Raw genomic sequence first — 17,333 nt, forward strand, 5'->3', positions numbered from 1 at the left:
TTGCATCACTCTGACATCAAAACAGACATCCTATCTTGATGCAGGAAAAGAGATGAAAATCTTCATCATGTAATTGTATTAAATGAAAGCAGAAACAGAGAACCAGATGACACAATGGTCGTTGACCTAGGCTAGATATATACGGTATTGCCACATTGGTGCTTTCTATTTGTCAAACAAGATTTTATCAAGTCCACACCTTCCCTTATCTGATTCAAAAGAAACATATGGTCAGTTTTGATGCAACTAGACTTGGAATAGAAAGCTGCTTTCTGATGTCTGAAATAAAAGATCTATTAATAGGTATTCTTGTTAAAATTTAAACTGGAGTCCTTTGACCATAACTAATGGCTAAGTACAATTAAGGACAAAAAGGCCTTTTTCCACTCTTGGAATACCCCCATTTGTAAAATGTGTGACTAACAAGGGATGTCAAAGTTCATCTGACTGAAATGCTCTTGCTTCTGTTGAACTCATTAGAGCCTATCAGATAAAATAACTAACATTCCTGGATCAATCCCCCATTCTTTCAGGAAAAGAAAAAAATTCCGAATATGTTACTGTTAGATACAAGTGCCATTACTCAGCCATGTAGACTGCCAATTGATAATTTCAGAGATGGCTTAAAAAGCATCAGACTCTTGTTCAGCTGGTAAGATGAATATGTTCATTCTGAGGGCACTTTAAGAAAGTATGCGGTAAAGTTTTAAAGCACACTGAAAGTTGCCCAGTGCTTCAAAGCTCTACAAACACTGATACTAGGAGTAACATTTCTTTCTAGTGTATCTGGAAATATTCAAAGGTCCAGGCCCAGATTCTGAGCTCAAGAGGGGGAATATAAATGACCAATCCTTAGAGTGATCATACGTCCCGTTTTGGCCAGAACAGTCCCTTTTTTAAGCCTTATTCTGGCTGTCCTGACTTTTTGACAAAAGTGGGCATTTGTCCGGTTTGCTCTTGCCAACTTGATCAGTTGTCAGCTTTTGTCAAAAAAAGTCAGGTGTGGCGGAACATGCGGGGGGTGGGAGGGCAGTGGTGCTAGCCCTGCGCAGTGGGGGAAGGCAGGGCTGGCGCGATGCCAGACCCCGACTCGCACGGGGGGCAGGCAGGGCTTGGGCAAGCAGTGACTCCAGCATCCCGCGGGGGGCAGGCAAGGCTCAGGCGAGCAGCAACACCAGCCCCAAACTCGCACGGGGGGCAGGCAGGGCTTGGGCAAGCAGCGACCCCCAGCTGTACATGGAGAGGGGGGCAGGGCTCAGGTGAGTGGCTCAGGCCAGCCCTGCGCAGGGGGTGGTAGTGAAGGGGGGGACTAGGGCTAGCCCCACGTGGTGTCCCATTTTCCCTTTGAGAAATATGATCACCTTACCAATCCTATGTCCACCTATGCTGGGCTGATCCCCTCTAGATACAATTTATAGAAGCTTGAGGGATGTTCTAAGTAACACTGGCTGCCTGTGGCCCGAAGGGGCCATTCCAGCGGTGAAGGATTGCTGGGGTACAGAGAGGCTGTCTGGAGAGACAAGAGCTGGCATAGGAGCAAATACAGTCGTTTTGTGCCACCCAAGTATCCCACTATCCTGGAGAGCTGGGGTAAGGCAGCTTTGTGCAGGTGGAGTGGTGCAAAGCTGTCACAAGGCCACTGAGTATCTGGCTCCAGAATGTTGTCATGAGTTGTCCTTGTGCTTCCCACTTTGGACGATGAAGGAAACTCCACGAGTTGATGTTAACAAAGCGTTTCCTAGCCCCTTACAAGGGAAGACCTACATAGGAGTAGCAGGTTCAAGAGCCTCTAGATTACTTTAGCACCTTGCAATCCTAGAACCCAACTCTACATTTTAGTATCAGGAGTAGTGATTACCAGGAGTAATTGTATTGACTTAAATGCAACCGTTCACAGCAGGAAGCACTTTTCCCAGTATTATTTACAGTATGGGCCTTTAATATGTAAATCCAGCCACAGAATGCAACTAACTCAATGATTGATAATAATCAGGGAATTCACAACAATGCCAAGTACTGCAGGAGTACTAAAGAATTGGTTAACCTAATGATAATGACTGTTACTAAGAGAGCCTCCAGCTAGGAAAAGACATGGATTTGTGCCTCATGTTTGGCTTTTTTATGAGGTGTGAGGAAGGCCGAAAGGTTCATATTTTGTTTGTTCTTTCACTTTTTTTTCTACTTGTGTTTTTTACACTGAAAACTCAGCTCTTTTCTACGCCGTTTTTCCTGGAAAAGACTGCAGAGGGTAGAGAACTAGTAAGTATCTGATATCACAGGTGCCAGGAAGGTAGATGGAAGGTGCTATTTGTTTTTATATTTTATTATGTGGCGGTTTAAAATCTCCTGTTTAACTCACATGTCTTACAAACTGTTGGAAGAAAAAATCTCTGTTAGAATTCAGTCTCTTCTCTGAAGAGTGGGGAAAACTCCCAGTTTATCACTTCGGGTCTTCCAGGAAAACAAAAAAACAAAACAAAAAAAGAGGAAAGAGGAGCTCTGACATTGTTACATATTTGTGGGGGAGGAGGGAAAGAACTCAAGCATTGTTTTATTAAACACATAGTAAAGAAGCAAAAGAAATGACACAATCTCATTTTCCCCCTACAGGTCACCTTTTAAGCAGGGGACTGATATAGAGGGTGTGGATGGCTGGTTTTAAAGATGTTTGCAATTGGGAAGAGGTCTGGGTTTTTGTTCTGGTATAATCTATATTGTGTGTATTAATATTTTACTGAAATTTTTATATAAATTCTGTATTTTGCCTAGAGCCTGGGATAGGTACTGTAGAAGTGCCATTGCTTAGCCATGTATGGGGTTTGTGTAGTTGGCTGATAGAATAAACCTCCTTTTTTCCCCCACTTTAATTATTTGTTGTGTCTTTAGCGCTGCACCATTTCATTCTCCCTAACAGAGGTGTGTCACTTTCTTGTATAGGCAAGCCCATTGTCCTGTCCAAAGAGGTGGAGTCTGTTTTAGTTGGTGCTGCTATTCTTGGAGCTTGTGCTTCTGGAGATTTTGCCTCAGTACAGGTATGTACTAATGGAAAAACTCGAGTCCTGCTGTTTCCGCTTTTCATGTGCACTTTTATATCTGGCATCACACACAGGTAATAATTAAGATGGAAGAAAAATGTAGGTTCTGCTCAGCAAGGAAGATTCCAGTCTCAGATGTATTTACTGGTTCCTCTCCCCCTTTCATTGAAGCATGCCCTACCTTTGCTATACCTGTGTTTCTTTTGTGTATTGGAGAAACTTGTCTTTTAGCTGTGAGGTGGTGAGGCAAGCACAAGACACTGCTTGTAGAGTTCACCTAGGCAATTTGGCAGATGAACAAGGAAGGTGTTCAGTAGGGCCCTGATTCTGCAATGAGCTCCTGGTGAATATAGCTCCACATGGAGCTCAATATAGGCTCAGATCCTAAGATTGTGACCACTGCTAGTACATCCACTCTTTCATCCCAAGTTATCACGTTCATGGTTAGCCCTGCTTCCACTTCCTGGCACTGGGGAATCTTAAACATGGGCCACACTGTAAAACTTCTGTGCCCACATAAGTATTGCAGTCATCCACCACAATGACTCTAGGGTCACCATGAAGGATGGAATTTAGGAATGTCTGCTCCAAAAACGCAGACTCCAGCTACTTAACTTCATTAACTCTAGTAGAAGTAGCATTAGAACTTTTATCTTTTGTAGATCAGCTGCTAGAGAGTGACACAGTCGCAAACATTTAAACAGGTGTTGCCTGGTTTCATGTTGCAGTTGCACACATAGGCACTAGACTGTACATTATAATGCGTTTGCACATACTCTCTTACCAGAACAGCCTCTGCCTGCGTTTTTTAAAGCAAGCACAGAAATTGTTAAATGAAATTTTGAACTGACACTGAGCTAGGAGTCCCTTGGAATAGTGGCGCAGATCCTCAGCTGGTGTAAATTGCCATCGTTCCATTGAAGCCAATACGCAGATTTACACCAGTTGAGCCTTTGGCGCAGTGTTTCAAATTTTTCCAGATGTGGGAATGGAAGAGTGAAGGTTCTGCTGAATTATATGCATTACCTGGGAATAGCAGTTTCCTTTCATGAGAATTCTCTCAGTAAAGTGAATCCCATTGCAGCAAATTAAGTATCTTGTTATGTAGTGTATCTGTATTGTAGCATTGTGGTGCTTGCAGCTAGAACTCGATCGTTCTGAAAAATGCAATTGATTTCAGTAAAAGCGTCTTGTGACAGGGCTTCATATTTAATTCTTGCCATTCCGTTAACCTTCTGAAGATTACCGCCTGGCCTCAAATAAGAATGGTGCTTAGTTTAAAGTTTAAGCTGTCATCCACACTGCTACTTGGTAAGTTAATATTTCAGAACTCACAGGACTATGTTTGGTTTTGTGACTGTTAGTAAAATCGTATGCTGGGAAGTTGCTCGGACTCAGCTGGTTTTTCTCCTATGTGTTTTTTATTTTAAATATATCTCCTCATCCTGGCGTACCCAAAATGGGTCAAAAGTATAATCCATCCAAGAAAGTCAGATTAAATACCCTGTCTCATGCTACAACGCAGCGTATTCCTTCAAAACGTTTTCTCGTGTAAACTGCAACAGGACCCTTTCAGCCAATTACATCACAGAACTGTTATATTTGCTTCCTTGAATGAAAATATTGTGATGATGTCATTCAGTGGAACCTCATTCTAGAAGTTTAAGTACACACTTTTAAATTAGGAAACCAGTAATCCCTGATGGATGACCTTGGACAAGTCACTTAACCTCTCTGTGCCTCTGTTTTCCCATTTAACATAGCAAGCTGATACTGGCATCCTTTGTAAAGCACTTTGAGATCTTCTGATGAAAAGCACTGTATAAGAGCTAATACCTAGGTAGTACTATTGAAACAGTACATGTTGAGGTCAGGCACCAGCACTTTTTGGCTGTCCCCATCAGTGTCTGTAGAATTTGAGATTAAAATTGTTGACTACCTAAATATTTGGTACCTTAATTCATTCTTAGGCACCTAAGTAAAAATGATCTGATTTTTCTGATGTGCTGAACACCTACATTTCCCATTAACCTCAAACGTTCAGAAATGTTTCTGAAGGTGCTGGATTGTAGTATTTGATGCAACATATTTTGACAGCCTATCTGAGTCAGCTGTTGCATTCCTGAATCAGTCAGTGGCTCACTGCAGCGTAACATTCAAAATAATACATTTGATCCTTTGATAAAGACATTGCATGATGGCACATGGCCAGCAATCAGTTGGAAACTATGCTTTTCGGCTGGGAAACTTCGTCATGATCAAAATACAAATGCAAAAAAGAATTAGCTTATAAAGTCGAAGACGCTTGGCTCTCATTTAAACTTTAAAGGTGTGACTTTCAAAACAGCTTAGGCACAATTATGTTGCTAATTTACATGTGCTGTTACTGCAGTTGCATGTGCAACTTGGCAATTTCACACACCAGTGGCCAGTTAGATGCATACCTGGCATTTTGAGTGTAAAAATAAGTGATTTGAATGAATAATCGCAGTAACTGTGCACAAATTTGGTCCATATAAATGGGTGGGAGGATTTAGCAGAAAAAACAAAGACAGTCACATTCAGCAATGCTTTTTACCCCTCTTTAAATAAAAAAGTTTAGTATAAGAAATCAAAATAAGTAAACATAGCAGAAAAAAAGAATGAAGGGAAAACTCCCGGGTCTGAAGTTCAACCTAGTCTTATGACCCCTGGCTCTGGGGCCTGACCTTCCCAAAGGCAGTCTCCCCCCAAGCAGCCACTCTTATAGGGTCTGATTCAGAGCCTGTTCAAGTCAGTGGCATTGTTTCCATTGACTTTAATGAGCTTTGGATCGGGACCATAGCCGTTCCTTATTGCCTCTGTTCATGGGAGAGGGGGAAACTGATCTGTCTCTCTAGTATTTATATCATGCTCATTACCATGGTATCTGAGCTTCTTGTTTACTGGGGAGCACGTCATGCACTTGAACCTTGTCACAGCACACAGTTATATTCCTGCAGCTTTGGAAAAATCGCACCATAAGTGTTTCCACTGAATACCTTTTCAGAACACACCACTGGTTAAAATAGGCTACCCGCAACATACAGCGGTACCAGTTGCACAGCACCATAGACAATTGAAATGATTAAAAAATTTTTTAACCAGGAATCCATCTATTGACTATACTAGAATCAGAAACAAGAAGCCATGTAAACCCCATACGCTTTGTTAAAGCTGTCATACAAAGCTTAAATCCAGTGTTGTAATCTCATTTTCATTATATTGATCTCCTTTCTCTAGCACACCGTCTTGCGGGCCTCTTCCCAACCAATACCATTCTCAGTGCTGCTCCCATAAATTATGGTTAGCTTCATTATAATGTTTGTCAATAGGAGACATTATTATTGACTGTATTCTGTTAGTGATATAGTGTAGCATCGCTCAGAGCTCTTTGTTTGTCCTGTATAACAATAAAGGAGCATATTATAAGGCCTTTGCCTGATATTTACTCAGCCCTTACTGTTATAACTATAAAAGGAAGGGTGACAGCTCTCCTGTGTACAGTACTAAAGTCCCTCCTGGTCAGAGACTCTAAAATCCTTTTACCTGTAAAGGGTTAAGAAGCTCGGGTAACCTGGCTGACACCTGACCCAGAGGACCAATAAGGGGACAAGATACTTTCAAATCTTGGGGGGGGAAAGGCTTTTGTGTGTGTCCTTTGTTTAAGGGGTTGTTCACTCTTGGGACTGAGAGGGACCAGACATCAATCCAGGTTCTCCCCATCTTTCTAAACAAGTCTCTCTTATTTCAAAATTGTAAGTAAAAGCCAGGCAAGGCGTCTTAGATTTACTTTGTTTTCTTAACTTGTAAATGTACCTTTTACCAGAGTGCTTATCTTGTTTGCTATACTTGGAACCTAAGACAGAGGGGATTCCTCTGAGCTCTTTAAGTTTGATTACCCTGTAAAGTTATTTTCCATACTGATTTTGCAGAGATGATTTTTACCTTTTGCTTTAATTAAAAGCCTTCTTTTTAAGAACCTGATTGATTTCTTCTTGTTTTAAGATCCAAAGGGGGTTTGGATCTGTATTCACCAGGAGTTGGTGAAAGGAAGGAGGGGGGAAGGGTCAATTTCTCCTTGTTTAAGATCCAAGAAGTTTGGATCTGTATTCACCAGGGAATTGGTGAAAGGTTTCTCAAGGCTTCCCAGGGAGGGAATTCTTAAGATGGTGGCAGCGGACCAGAGCTAAGCTGGTAGATAGGGAGGGAATTCTTAAGATGGTGGCAGCGGACCAGAGCTAAGCTGGTAGATAAGCTTAAAAGTTTTCATGCAGGCCCCTACATTTGTACCCTAAAGTTCAAAGTGGGGATACAGCCTTGACACTTACCTACTCAGAACTCTCATTCATTTATGTGGGAGTTTTGATTGGATTTGTCCCAGTAATTTTGGCAACATTTTTAAAAGTGATTTTTGGGTGCCTTGGTTTCTGAATGCCCAACGTGAGGTACCTTAAAGTGGTCTGGCTTTCTGAGGTTGGGTGCTCACAATTCTCTGAAGAGTAGGCCTCTTTAGGGTGTCTCAAGTTAGCCGCTCTCAAACTGGGCCCTCCAAAATCACTAGGCGTTTTTTAAAATCTTGGCCTTGATCTATAGTGCTCTGCCAACCAAGGTGCCAAGTGCTATGCAGAAAGTTAAAATAAAATAATAATAATAAGCAGTAGTAATTACAGTTGAACTTTGCCTGTTTGTACCCATGACTGGGAGAGGCATTGGAACTTGACTCTCTTTGCTTTCCACTCTTGCTCACAACTTGCTCTCCGTAGATCCCCAGTCATGTGGCGTACCTTCTTCAGGTTCCATGAGGATGGTGCTGCAGAGACAGCCCTCACAGCCATGGGGAGATCCTTGATCCAGGGGAGGGGGAACAAAGAAGTACAATAGTGATATCATTTAGAACAGTGGTCTCCAACCTTTTTAAGCCCAAGATCACTTTTTGATCAACCCAGGATCTGCCTCACCCCTTCCCCAAGGCCCTGCCCCTTCCCTGAGGCCCCGCCCTGCTCAGTCCATTCCCCCCTCCCTCCGTCACTCACTTTCCCCCACTCTCACTCTCTTTCACCAGCCTGGGGCAGGGGGTTGGGGTGCAGGGCAGGGGTGCAGGCTCCGGGCTGGGGCCGAGGGGTTTGAAGTGTGGGAGGGGGCTCCGGGCTGAGCCTGGGGCAGGGGGCTGGGGTGCAGGGCAGGGGTGCAGGCTCTGGGCTGGGGCCAAGGGGTTTGGAGTGTGGGAGGGGGCTCCAGGCTGAGCCTAGGGCAGGGGGCTGGGGTGCAGGGCAGGGGTGCAGGCTCTGGGCTGGGGCTGAGGGGTTTGGGGTGTGGGAGGGGTCTCCAGGCTGAGCCTGGGGCAGGGGGTTGGGGTGCAGGAGTGAGACGTGCAAGCTCTGGGAGGGAGTTTGGGTAGAGGTGTCATATGGTGACACTGCACCTAATCTCATAGAATCCACTGGACATTTCATGAGTTTTACTTTTTATTAGTGTCATTTGTGGTTTATAGATCCAAAATCCTTCAGGGATTGTCACAAATCGTGTAACATTCTCAACTGTGAATGTTGAACCTGGAGCAGGGGGTTGGGGAGCAGGAGTGAGGGGTGCAAGCCTTGGGAGGAAGTTTGGGTGCAGGAGGGGACTCCAGGCTGGTGCAGCGGATTGGGGTGCAGGAGAGGGTGAGGGGGTGCGGGCTCTGGAGGGAGAGTTTGGTGCAGGAGGGAGCTACAGGCTGGTGCAGCGGATTGGGGTGCAGGAGAGGGTGAGGGGTGTGGGCTCTGGGGGGAGAGTTTGGTGCAGGAGGGGGCTCTGGGCTGGGGCAGAGTATTGGGGTGTGGGAGGGGGTGAGGGGTGTGGGCTCTGGGAGGGAGTTTGGGTGCAGGAGGGGGCTCCGGGCTGGAGCAGGGGGTTGTGGTGTGGGAGGAGGTGCGGGGTCTGGGAGGGAGCTCTGGCGCAGGTCCTTCAGATGCGTTTATAGAGGAGGGCTGGGATTCTGCTGAAATTTGTTGTTTCCAGACACACGGTGAGCCTTAAATAACCACAGGGGTAGGGTTGTAGCGCAGTGATGACTAGCAGAGATCAGAGTACAACGTTAAACGCTGAATCAGCAGATTCAAAGTGGGTTTTGTCAGTGGCAGGAGCTTACTGGAGGTTTTAGCAGCATCACACAAACAACTCAGTGCCTCCATGCATGATGCTGAAGTTACTACTATTACTGTTCTTAGTATTACTAATACTATTCTTGACTGATCAAAAGAGCCCGCATTGTACAGGTGACTCGGACCCAGGACTACAACGCACTCTAAGAACACAATTTTAAATTATCGTCTAAAAAGTTATTTATTTACTGCATATTTAAGCTAATTGGGAGGACTTCAGCTTTTGAGAAGACTACAAAAGTTGCATTTCCGTATGAGCTGCAAGCTTTGTGGGTTAAACTGGCAGGGTGGATGCCGTCTTCGGGATTAGATGAAAGCTGTGTACTTACTGGTTTGTTTGTTTGTTTTTTTGCCTATTTCTCTGACTTTTTTCTTACAAAATATAATGTTTATACTCAATGTTAAATTCTAATTCTAAATATTGGAAATGTCCTAGCATGAAAATAAGATACATGCATAGGAATATGAATGGATAAATAGAATGAACAACATGATTGTAAAAATCTTCAGCTCTGGGCTGGGAGGTTGGGTGCAGTGGGGGAAGCAAGGTGCAGGCTCTAGCCGGGAGGCACTTACCACAGGCGGCTCCTGGTTGGCGGCGCAGCGGGCTCAGGCAGGCTGCCTGCCTGCTGTGGCCCCATGCCGCTCCCGGAAGCGGCTGGCTGCTGGCACGTCTCTGCGTGTGGCCCCTGAGAGGGGCAGTGGGTCTCCGTGTGCTGCCCGCATCTGCAAGCGCCGGCCCCAGAGCTCCCATTGGCCGGGAACCGGGGATGGTGCTGGGGGAGGGGCAGCGCGTGAAGCCACCTCACACACCCCCTTCCTTCCCCTGGGGGCCACAGAGATATGCCAGCAGCCAGCTGCTTCCGAGAGCGGCTTGGGGCAGCCTGCCTGAGCCCGCTGCGCCACCGGACTTTTAGCTTCAGAGTTCACGATCGACTAGCCGAGGCTCCAGAATCGACCCATCGATCGCGATTGACGGGTTGGTGACCACTGATTTAGAAAGTCTCTAATGAACACCATTCCTAATACAGGGTGGTGAATTATCTGTATATCAATATATTTTACCCAAAAGCCCGCTTAAATGAATGGGAATCTCTCCATTGACCTTCCTGGGGTTTTGATCAGACCCATTATTTATATTTACTGCAACAATAATGGTTTCTTACTTGAAGAAGTCATACTGTAATCCTAAGCATGTTTCTTCTCAGAAGACACTAAGCACCAATTTATCTCCTTACTTTCTTCCTTCTTATATAACAGTACTCTAATTGCTCTTTAAGGAGTATAATATACAGTTTTTTCCCAAAGCAGTCAGATTCCAACTTTTAAATCTTACAGATTTTTGCTCTTGATAGAATATTCCAAATAAAGTATCCAAATCCTTATCTTTCGGATGAGAACAAGTGAACAGGCATGCATTAGTGACTCATGGATTAAAGGGGATTTCTTCTAAAATATCATATTCCCCTTTTATTTGTTATCTTTATTGACCACATCTGTGCTAACAACTGAGTTCTCAGTATCCTCCACATCTTGCAAAGAAATGTTTGAAATGAAGGTTACTGCAAAATTTGTAACAGTCTACGTTACAATCTAATTTGCCAGATTCCAGTGTGGGTTTAAAAGTCCAAGCCTTTATTCAAAACTGCAATTTCATCTTTAGGTAATTCTACCAAGTAAAGATTTATAACATCCATCTCTGATGCCTGGTCACCATATGTTGTTCCTTCAAAGACTGTTGAGTTCCCTGTTTTCCTCTTCATGTATCCCCTCTGCATATTTTCTCCTCCGTGGTAAAGAGGAATTAAAACAATTGGTCTACCCAATAAAATAATGCTCAGGGTGATCAGAATTATCTCCCATTTCATCCTTGATTATTTAGTCTCTAGAATCTCCTGAGGGAAAAAACCTTCTGTTTTCCTTTTTGCTATTTAGTTTTGTCTTTTAATTTGCCCCAGCCATACACTGTTTTCTTTTAGCTGGTTAGTTCTGTCTCTTTAATGTTTCTGTAGCTACAAGCTATAAAACAGCCCACCTGGCTCAATGCTGACACAGGAGACAATCCATGGTGGTTTGTTGCCATATAAAATTGCATGATGTGAAGGATTTTTGAAATTTATATGCTAGTGAATGAAGTAGCCTTCGCATTGCTGACCAAGATGGGAGGGATAGCTCAGTGGTTTGAGCATTGGCCTGCTAAACCCAGGGTTGTGAGTTCAATCCTTGAGGGGGCCACTTGGGGATCTGGGGCAAAATCAGTACTTGGTCCTGCTAGTGAAGGCAGGGGGCTGGACTCAATGACCTTTCAGGGTCCCTTCCAGTTCTAGGAGATGGGATATCTCCATTAATTATTATTATTATTTAGAGGCTGTATCTATTGAGCACCAGGATCCTGGTTCACTGTCTATGCACATTTCTGTGTGATCGTTTCTATGATCGTTTCCAGTTTACATCAGCAACTTCTCCTAGGTAAAAGTGTTCAATAAATAAATGTCAAAGTTTCAAATATATTGTTGTTACTCAGCTTCAGTTGTATGTAAGTAAAAATTGGAAGGGGGGGGTGTTTGATTTGGCAATTGTCCAATTCTTTCCTCAGGATAGCCTACTCATTCAGACATAGCACATACACTCAGGAACAGGATTATTGACCTGTAAAAACCAGGAACCCCACTGATTGTTCCTTAATTGCACATTAAAGCAATTAATAAAATTACCTTTAGGAAACTTAATTACCAGTTTTTGTTTGGACCTGGCAAATTAAAGTGGGATCTTCTCCAGGAGGAAAAGATTAAAGAAAAGAATCTTTATACAGGGCAATGAAATGTGTTTGACCAGTAACGTTCGGTAACCAGTGGAGTCATTTTGACACAAATATCGAGGGGGCAATAAAGGTTTGGTTTGGGCTTGTCTCTCCACAGACCCATGTTGAGCATTTACACCATTTTAACTCTCAGCAGTGATTGGAAAGCATCTAGCACATAGTGAGAGCAACTGCAAAGAAATAATAAGATATAAATATCACAACAAGTGTGACCAGTGGGTTACATGTGCACAGGGCCGGGCCACAACATTTTGGCACCTGAAGCGGGGAGCTCAAATGATGCCACTATGCCCCCTCGCTTGGGCCAAAACTTTGAAAGGTCTCAATTCTGCCTTCTTCCTGTTCTACTCCTCTCATGGTACTGCTCTGCTACCTACCCCAATAAAGGAGCACTAACAACTTAAAATGCCTTGTTCAAAAATGTTAAGTAACACTTAACTTTCAAACGCCTGAACAGCAACTATAACTTTTCTTGTCTGCATAGTAAACACTGGCATTTTTACCTATTTGAATAATAAAGTGGTGCTTTCCGGGCCTTCTTGGTTGCAGAGATTTTAACTGCTTCCTGAAGGTCCACAGTCTGGGCCAGCTCATGCTCTGTTGAGATGGTTGCAAGCCCAACCAGCCTCTCCTGTGTCATTGTGGAGCGTAGATGTGTTTTTATTAACTTCAGGTTGGAGAAGTGCGTTCTCCACTGGCAACTGTTACAGGAAGTGTTAGAAGTATGCGCAGAGCAACAAAAGCATTTGGAAAGAGCGTGGTCATCTTACTTGTGCACATATATTCCAGAATAGCCTTTGGAGTTGATCCTGCTGAAATGTATCTTGAAAGGGCTTTCAGTTCATCACCTAAATCACTCGCATCAATATCGTGCATGTCATCATGTGTCAACACTGTCTCTAGTGTCCTGCATTGCTGGTATAGGTCTTCTTCAGGTATAGTGAGGAGTTTTGGAATATCATACCACATGCCAAATATACTGCTGTGTTCCTTGAGCTGCATGAAATGTTCTTCAACTGACTGTATTGCACAATCTAGCACCTGGTTAAAGAATTCAACTTTGAATTGTTGTTTGGGGTCTCTTATGGGATTATCCCGTGCCTCGTAATCAAAATGTCTTCTTCTTCGGTGACTCTTGTATTTTTGAATGGGTGGGGAAATAGCTTCAGTGTGAAGTTCCTCTGCCAACTTCTGTGCACTCTTCAGAATGTTTTGAAATCCCTCATCTGACCGGTAAGACTGTAGGTATGACTTTATTTGTCCAGTTTTTCCATTGCTCTAGATATATCAAGGTCAACATCTTGGAGTCTCTTGCTTACAACATTTATTTCAAACAGTATGTCATGCCACAACACTAAGCCACACAGAAATTTGAAGTTATGTATGTTTCTGGTGATTCCATTTCCCTCTGCCACTGTTCTCCCATGAACAGTTCCTGTCATAGCATTATCCTCCATAATGGCAACTCTGGCATCATCTATCTTCCCAATTTGGTGTTTGATAGGCTTTATCGCCTCCACTCGACTTTCCCATCTTGTGGCACCCAGTGGTTTCAGTGTCAGAGAGGATGTTCCCAGATGTTGCTTCAAAATTTGCCATCGATGAGTTGATACAGAGAAAAATACATAGATGCTTTGAATTACATTAAAAAATTCATCAGCCTCACTAGAAACTGATGCTGCATCACTGACCACCAAGTTCAATGAATGAGAACTGCATGGGACAAAAAAAGCTCGAGGGTTTAACTGTCGGATCCGTGTCTGCACTCCTCTGTTCTTTCCTCTCACGTTGACACCATTATCGTAGCCCTGACCTCTCATGTCAGCTATCGCAATTCCCATATCTTCCAGCTTTTTAAGAAGCACATTTGTCATACCAGCTCCTGTAGTATCATCAATGTCAATAAGTTCTAGAAAATGATCTCTGACAGTCACCATTGCATGGACATTTTCACTAGGTTCTGTTGTTGTTGTTACAAAACACACCATTAAAGGCATTTCTTCCGTATGGCTGATGTCAGGTGTGCAGTCCAGAATAACAGAGTAATATATTGCTGACTTCAGATCTGCCACAATCTTCTGTTTGACTTTTGTTGCCAGTAACTGTATGATCTCATTTTGAATTGTTTTTCCAAGGTAGTGGTGTGTGTACATTTCCATGGTAGTGGTGGTGACTCTTCTTAGATGCTCCTGGAGTACAGCATCAAACTCAGCCATCAGCTCCACAATTTTAAGGAAGTTTCCATTGTTTGGCACATACAACTGATCTGAAGTGCCACGCAGTGCTAGGTTTTGGGTAGCAAGCATTCTCACAATGGCAATGAGCCTTTTCAGAACATTTTGCCAATAAAGAGACTCTGATGCAATCTTCTCTTGATGCTGATAATCTGTGGTGGCCTTTAACCTTAGTCTCATCTCAAGTTCTTTCCACCTATGGAATGCTTTCTGGTGATTTTGCTGCCTTCTCATGGCATGCCAGATTTCTAGCCAGATTTTTCCAGTCCTTTGTTCCTGTAGAACCCAATGTGGCCGGAACATTAGACTGGAAGAGTTTGCAACAAAAACAGTATGCAGCATTCTGGGTTTTTGAGTACATAAGCCATGGCCTCTCCACTTTGTCACCATTGGGGATTTCACGCCAGTAATGTGTTGGATGGAAACTTCTATTTTCATTGTCTTTGGGGAACATGAAGTTTTTCACTTGCTGTGGCCCATGCAGTACAAGGAAGTCCCTCAGGCTACTGCTCAAGTGGGTCCACAGTCCTGGATCATCTAGACTTAAGGAACTAAACTCAGCAGCAGCTGTTTCTTGCGCCTCCACCACACTCTTCTCTGATCTACACTTTTCTTCAGGAATGTGCATGGTTACATCCATTTGAGATGGAGATATGGATGCTGCAGTAGCTGCCAGGTCACATGCACTCTGACTAACTGGAAGATCAGGCATCTCCTCACCACTCACATCTTCACTGGGGCCAGAAGGCTCACCGTGAACATTTGTGTCTATGTATTTCAGGAGAGCTCCTTCCTACTTAGATAGAAAAGCTTCCTTTGCTTTCTTTCTTTTTCTGAATGCTGCCCCAGAGGGGCGTTTTCTTCTTTCACTCATGACTGCTGTTCTGTGCCAGCTATAGTGGCTCTCAACACTCAATTGAAGGGGACAAATAAGCAGGCTGGTAGCAGGGCCTGAGTGAGGGAAGATATCAGCATCTTAAGAGCCTAACTGGCTCCTACTGCTTCAGCTGACTGCCTGTTCTCCTCGAGTGGGTTCAGGGAAGCAGCAGGAAACAGGAAGCTCCCTGAGAAGCTGGTGTTAATCAGTCCAGGCTCCTGGGGGTGCTAGAGAGGTACATAAGAGGGTCCTCCTCCTCTCTCTCTCCAGCTCCTGCTGCTTTCTGTTATTCCCTCTCACCTTTTCTCCTGCCTGCCTGTTATGTCTCTTGTGCCTTCCTTCCTCCAGCACAGCATCCACCATCTCTGTGCATCTAGAGCAGAGAGAATACATTGCACCAGCAGCAGACACAATTTTCTACACTCTGGGTCTTAGTGGCGCCCCCTCCCCTCCCAGTCTGGCACCTGAGGCGGCCGCCTCAGTTTGCCTCATGGTAAGGCCAGCCCTGCATGTGCATCTACACATGTGGGTGCATGACCGTGTCTGTGTGTCTCTCTCTCCCTGTATTTCTCCCATGCTTTGTATCTCCATCTCTCCTCCACACAATATTCTGTGTGCCCCACTTCCTCTGTGTCCTCAACCTCTTGGAGCCAGACTCCTCCAATAAGTTAAATTTGGAGATATCCTATCTCCTAGAACTGGAAGGGACCTTGAAAAGTCATCGAGTCCAGCCCCCTGCCATCACTAGCAGGACCAAGTACTGATTTTGCCCCAGATCCCTAAGTGGCCCTCTCAAGGATTGAACTCACAACCCTGGGTTTAGCAGGCCAATGCTCAAACCACTGAGCTATCCCTCCTCGTGTGTCCCCCTCCCAATAGAACATTGCTCCACACTTTGGAAAGAGGACATGGGGTGTCCTGTACCTGCTCCAAGTCTGAGGGGGAGGGGAATGTGCTTCCTGCTTCCTCTGAGTTGGGCTGCTAGAGTGAATCTGGACTCTTGCTTCTGGCTGCTCCTGCAGACTGAGTCTGAGGTTGCCTCTGTCCAGCAGATGGTGCGCCGAGCTCTCATCTCTACTTATCAGCTATTGGGAAGCCCCACAGATGAGGAAGTGTTGAGCCTGGTGCCCCACAGCAGCACTTTGGGGTCTGGAAATGGCCTCCACTTCCCTCCCTCACTCGCCTCTCTTCCACCACACACTCAAATTTGAGGGAGAAAGTCCCCTGCTCATTCCCCTCATAGTTATGCTTACATCTGCAATCCATTTTTTGTGTGTGCCTGACAGAGATCATTTGCTCCCACTTCTCAACCTCATCTTCTGTTTGATCCAGTAGTGAGATCATAGTTTTGTATTTGACATCAGTTTGTTGCCATGGAAATGACTGTGATGTCTGCAGTTCAGTTATGAGACAAATATGGGCAGAAATCTTTGACTTGTATGAAAGGAACCAAAAAAAACAACAAACCCATTAACACCACATGAAAAGTGAATAGATTTCATTTTTAACTATGATGTATGTGAGATTTTCCAGGTATGAAAATAACATTTGAAATCATTTGGAGTTTTTTCCCCCCTATTGTCTTTGAGAGCTAAGCAGAAAGACAACTAGATACTGCAGTGACTGGCACTGTATAATTAACTAAGATGGATTGGTTGCCTCATTTAAACAGCCATTGTAATTGAGCATCTGAACTACCTGTTGACGTCAGTTGAATATCCCCTGAAGCAGCACCATTAGCCATATGGACATAGGGCATCCTGACCTTCCTTTAAAAATGATGGACATGTCTGTAAAGTCCATAAGTATTAAAGGGATGTGTTGCATGCAAGGGTTTGAAATGATGATGATAATGATGACATGTTTGAAATAATTAGTTTACAACTCCCAGTTACAAGAACTTTAAATTGTTTTATTTATGCACGGCTTGGATCTTCTAAATATAGTGGAATCATGTAACATGTATTGTAAGAGTACCAATGATTATTACCTGGACTTGGGAGGAGGTTCATACTGGTTCACCCAAAAAGGACTATAGCCACAGATCATGTTGTTTGAGTTTTTGGACCAGATATTCAGCTGGTATAATTTGGCATAGCTCTGTTTTTTTTCAGTATAGCTACACTGATTTACACCAGCTGAAGATCTGATCCTATATTTCTCTTCCAACCGTTGCTAGTTTGGTCAAGGACTGATGTGAGAAGA

At 44.0% G+C, this 17,333-nt stretch overlaps 1 protein-coding gene across 1 annotated transcript in view; it reads left to right on the plus strand.

Moving 5' to 3' along the window:
• FGGY (FGGY carbohydrate kinase domain containing) overlaps positions 1 to 17,333 on the plus strand; it is a 183,723-nt gene that overhangs the window by 135,264 nt on the left and 31,126 nt on the right. Inside the window, exon 13 of the mRNA XM_065409589.1 lies at positions 2,938 to 3,032. Within this exon, the coding sequence (XP_065265661.1) occupies positions 2,938 to 3,032 (95 nt within the window). The remainder of the gene's footprint in view (positions 1 to 2,937; positions 3,033 to 17,333) is intronic.

This window comes from Emys orbicularis, chromosome 8, assembly GCF_028017835.1.
Source record: "Emys orbicularis isolate rEmyOrb1 chromosome 8, rEmyOrb1.hap1, whole genome shotgun sequence".
Lineage (NCBI taxonomy): Eukaryota > Metazoa > Chordata > Testudines > Emydidae > Emys > Emys orbicularis.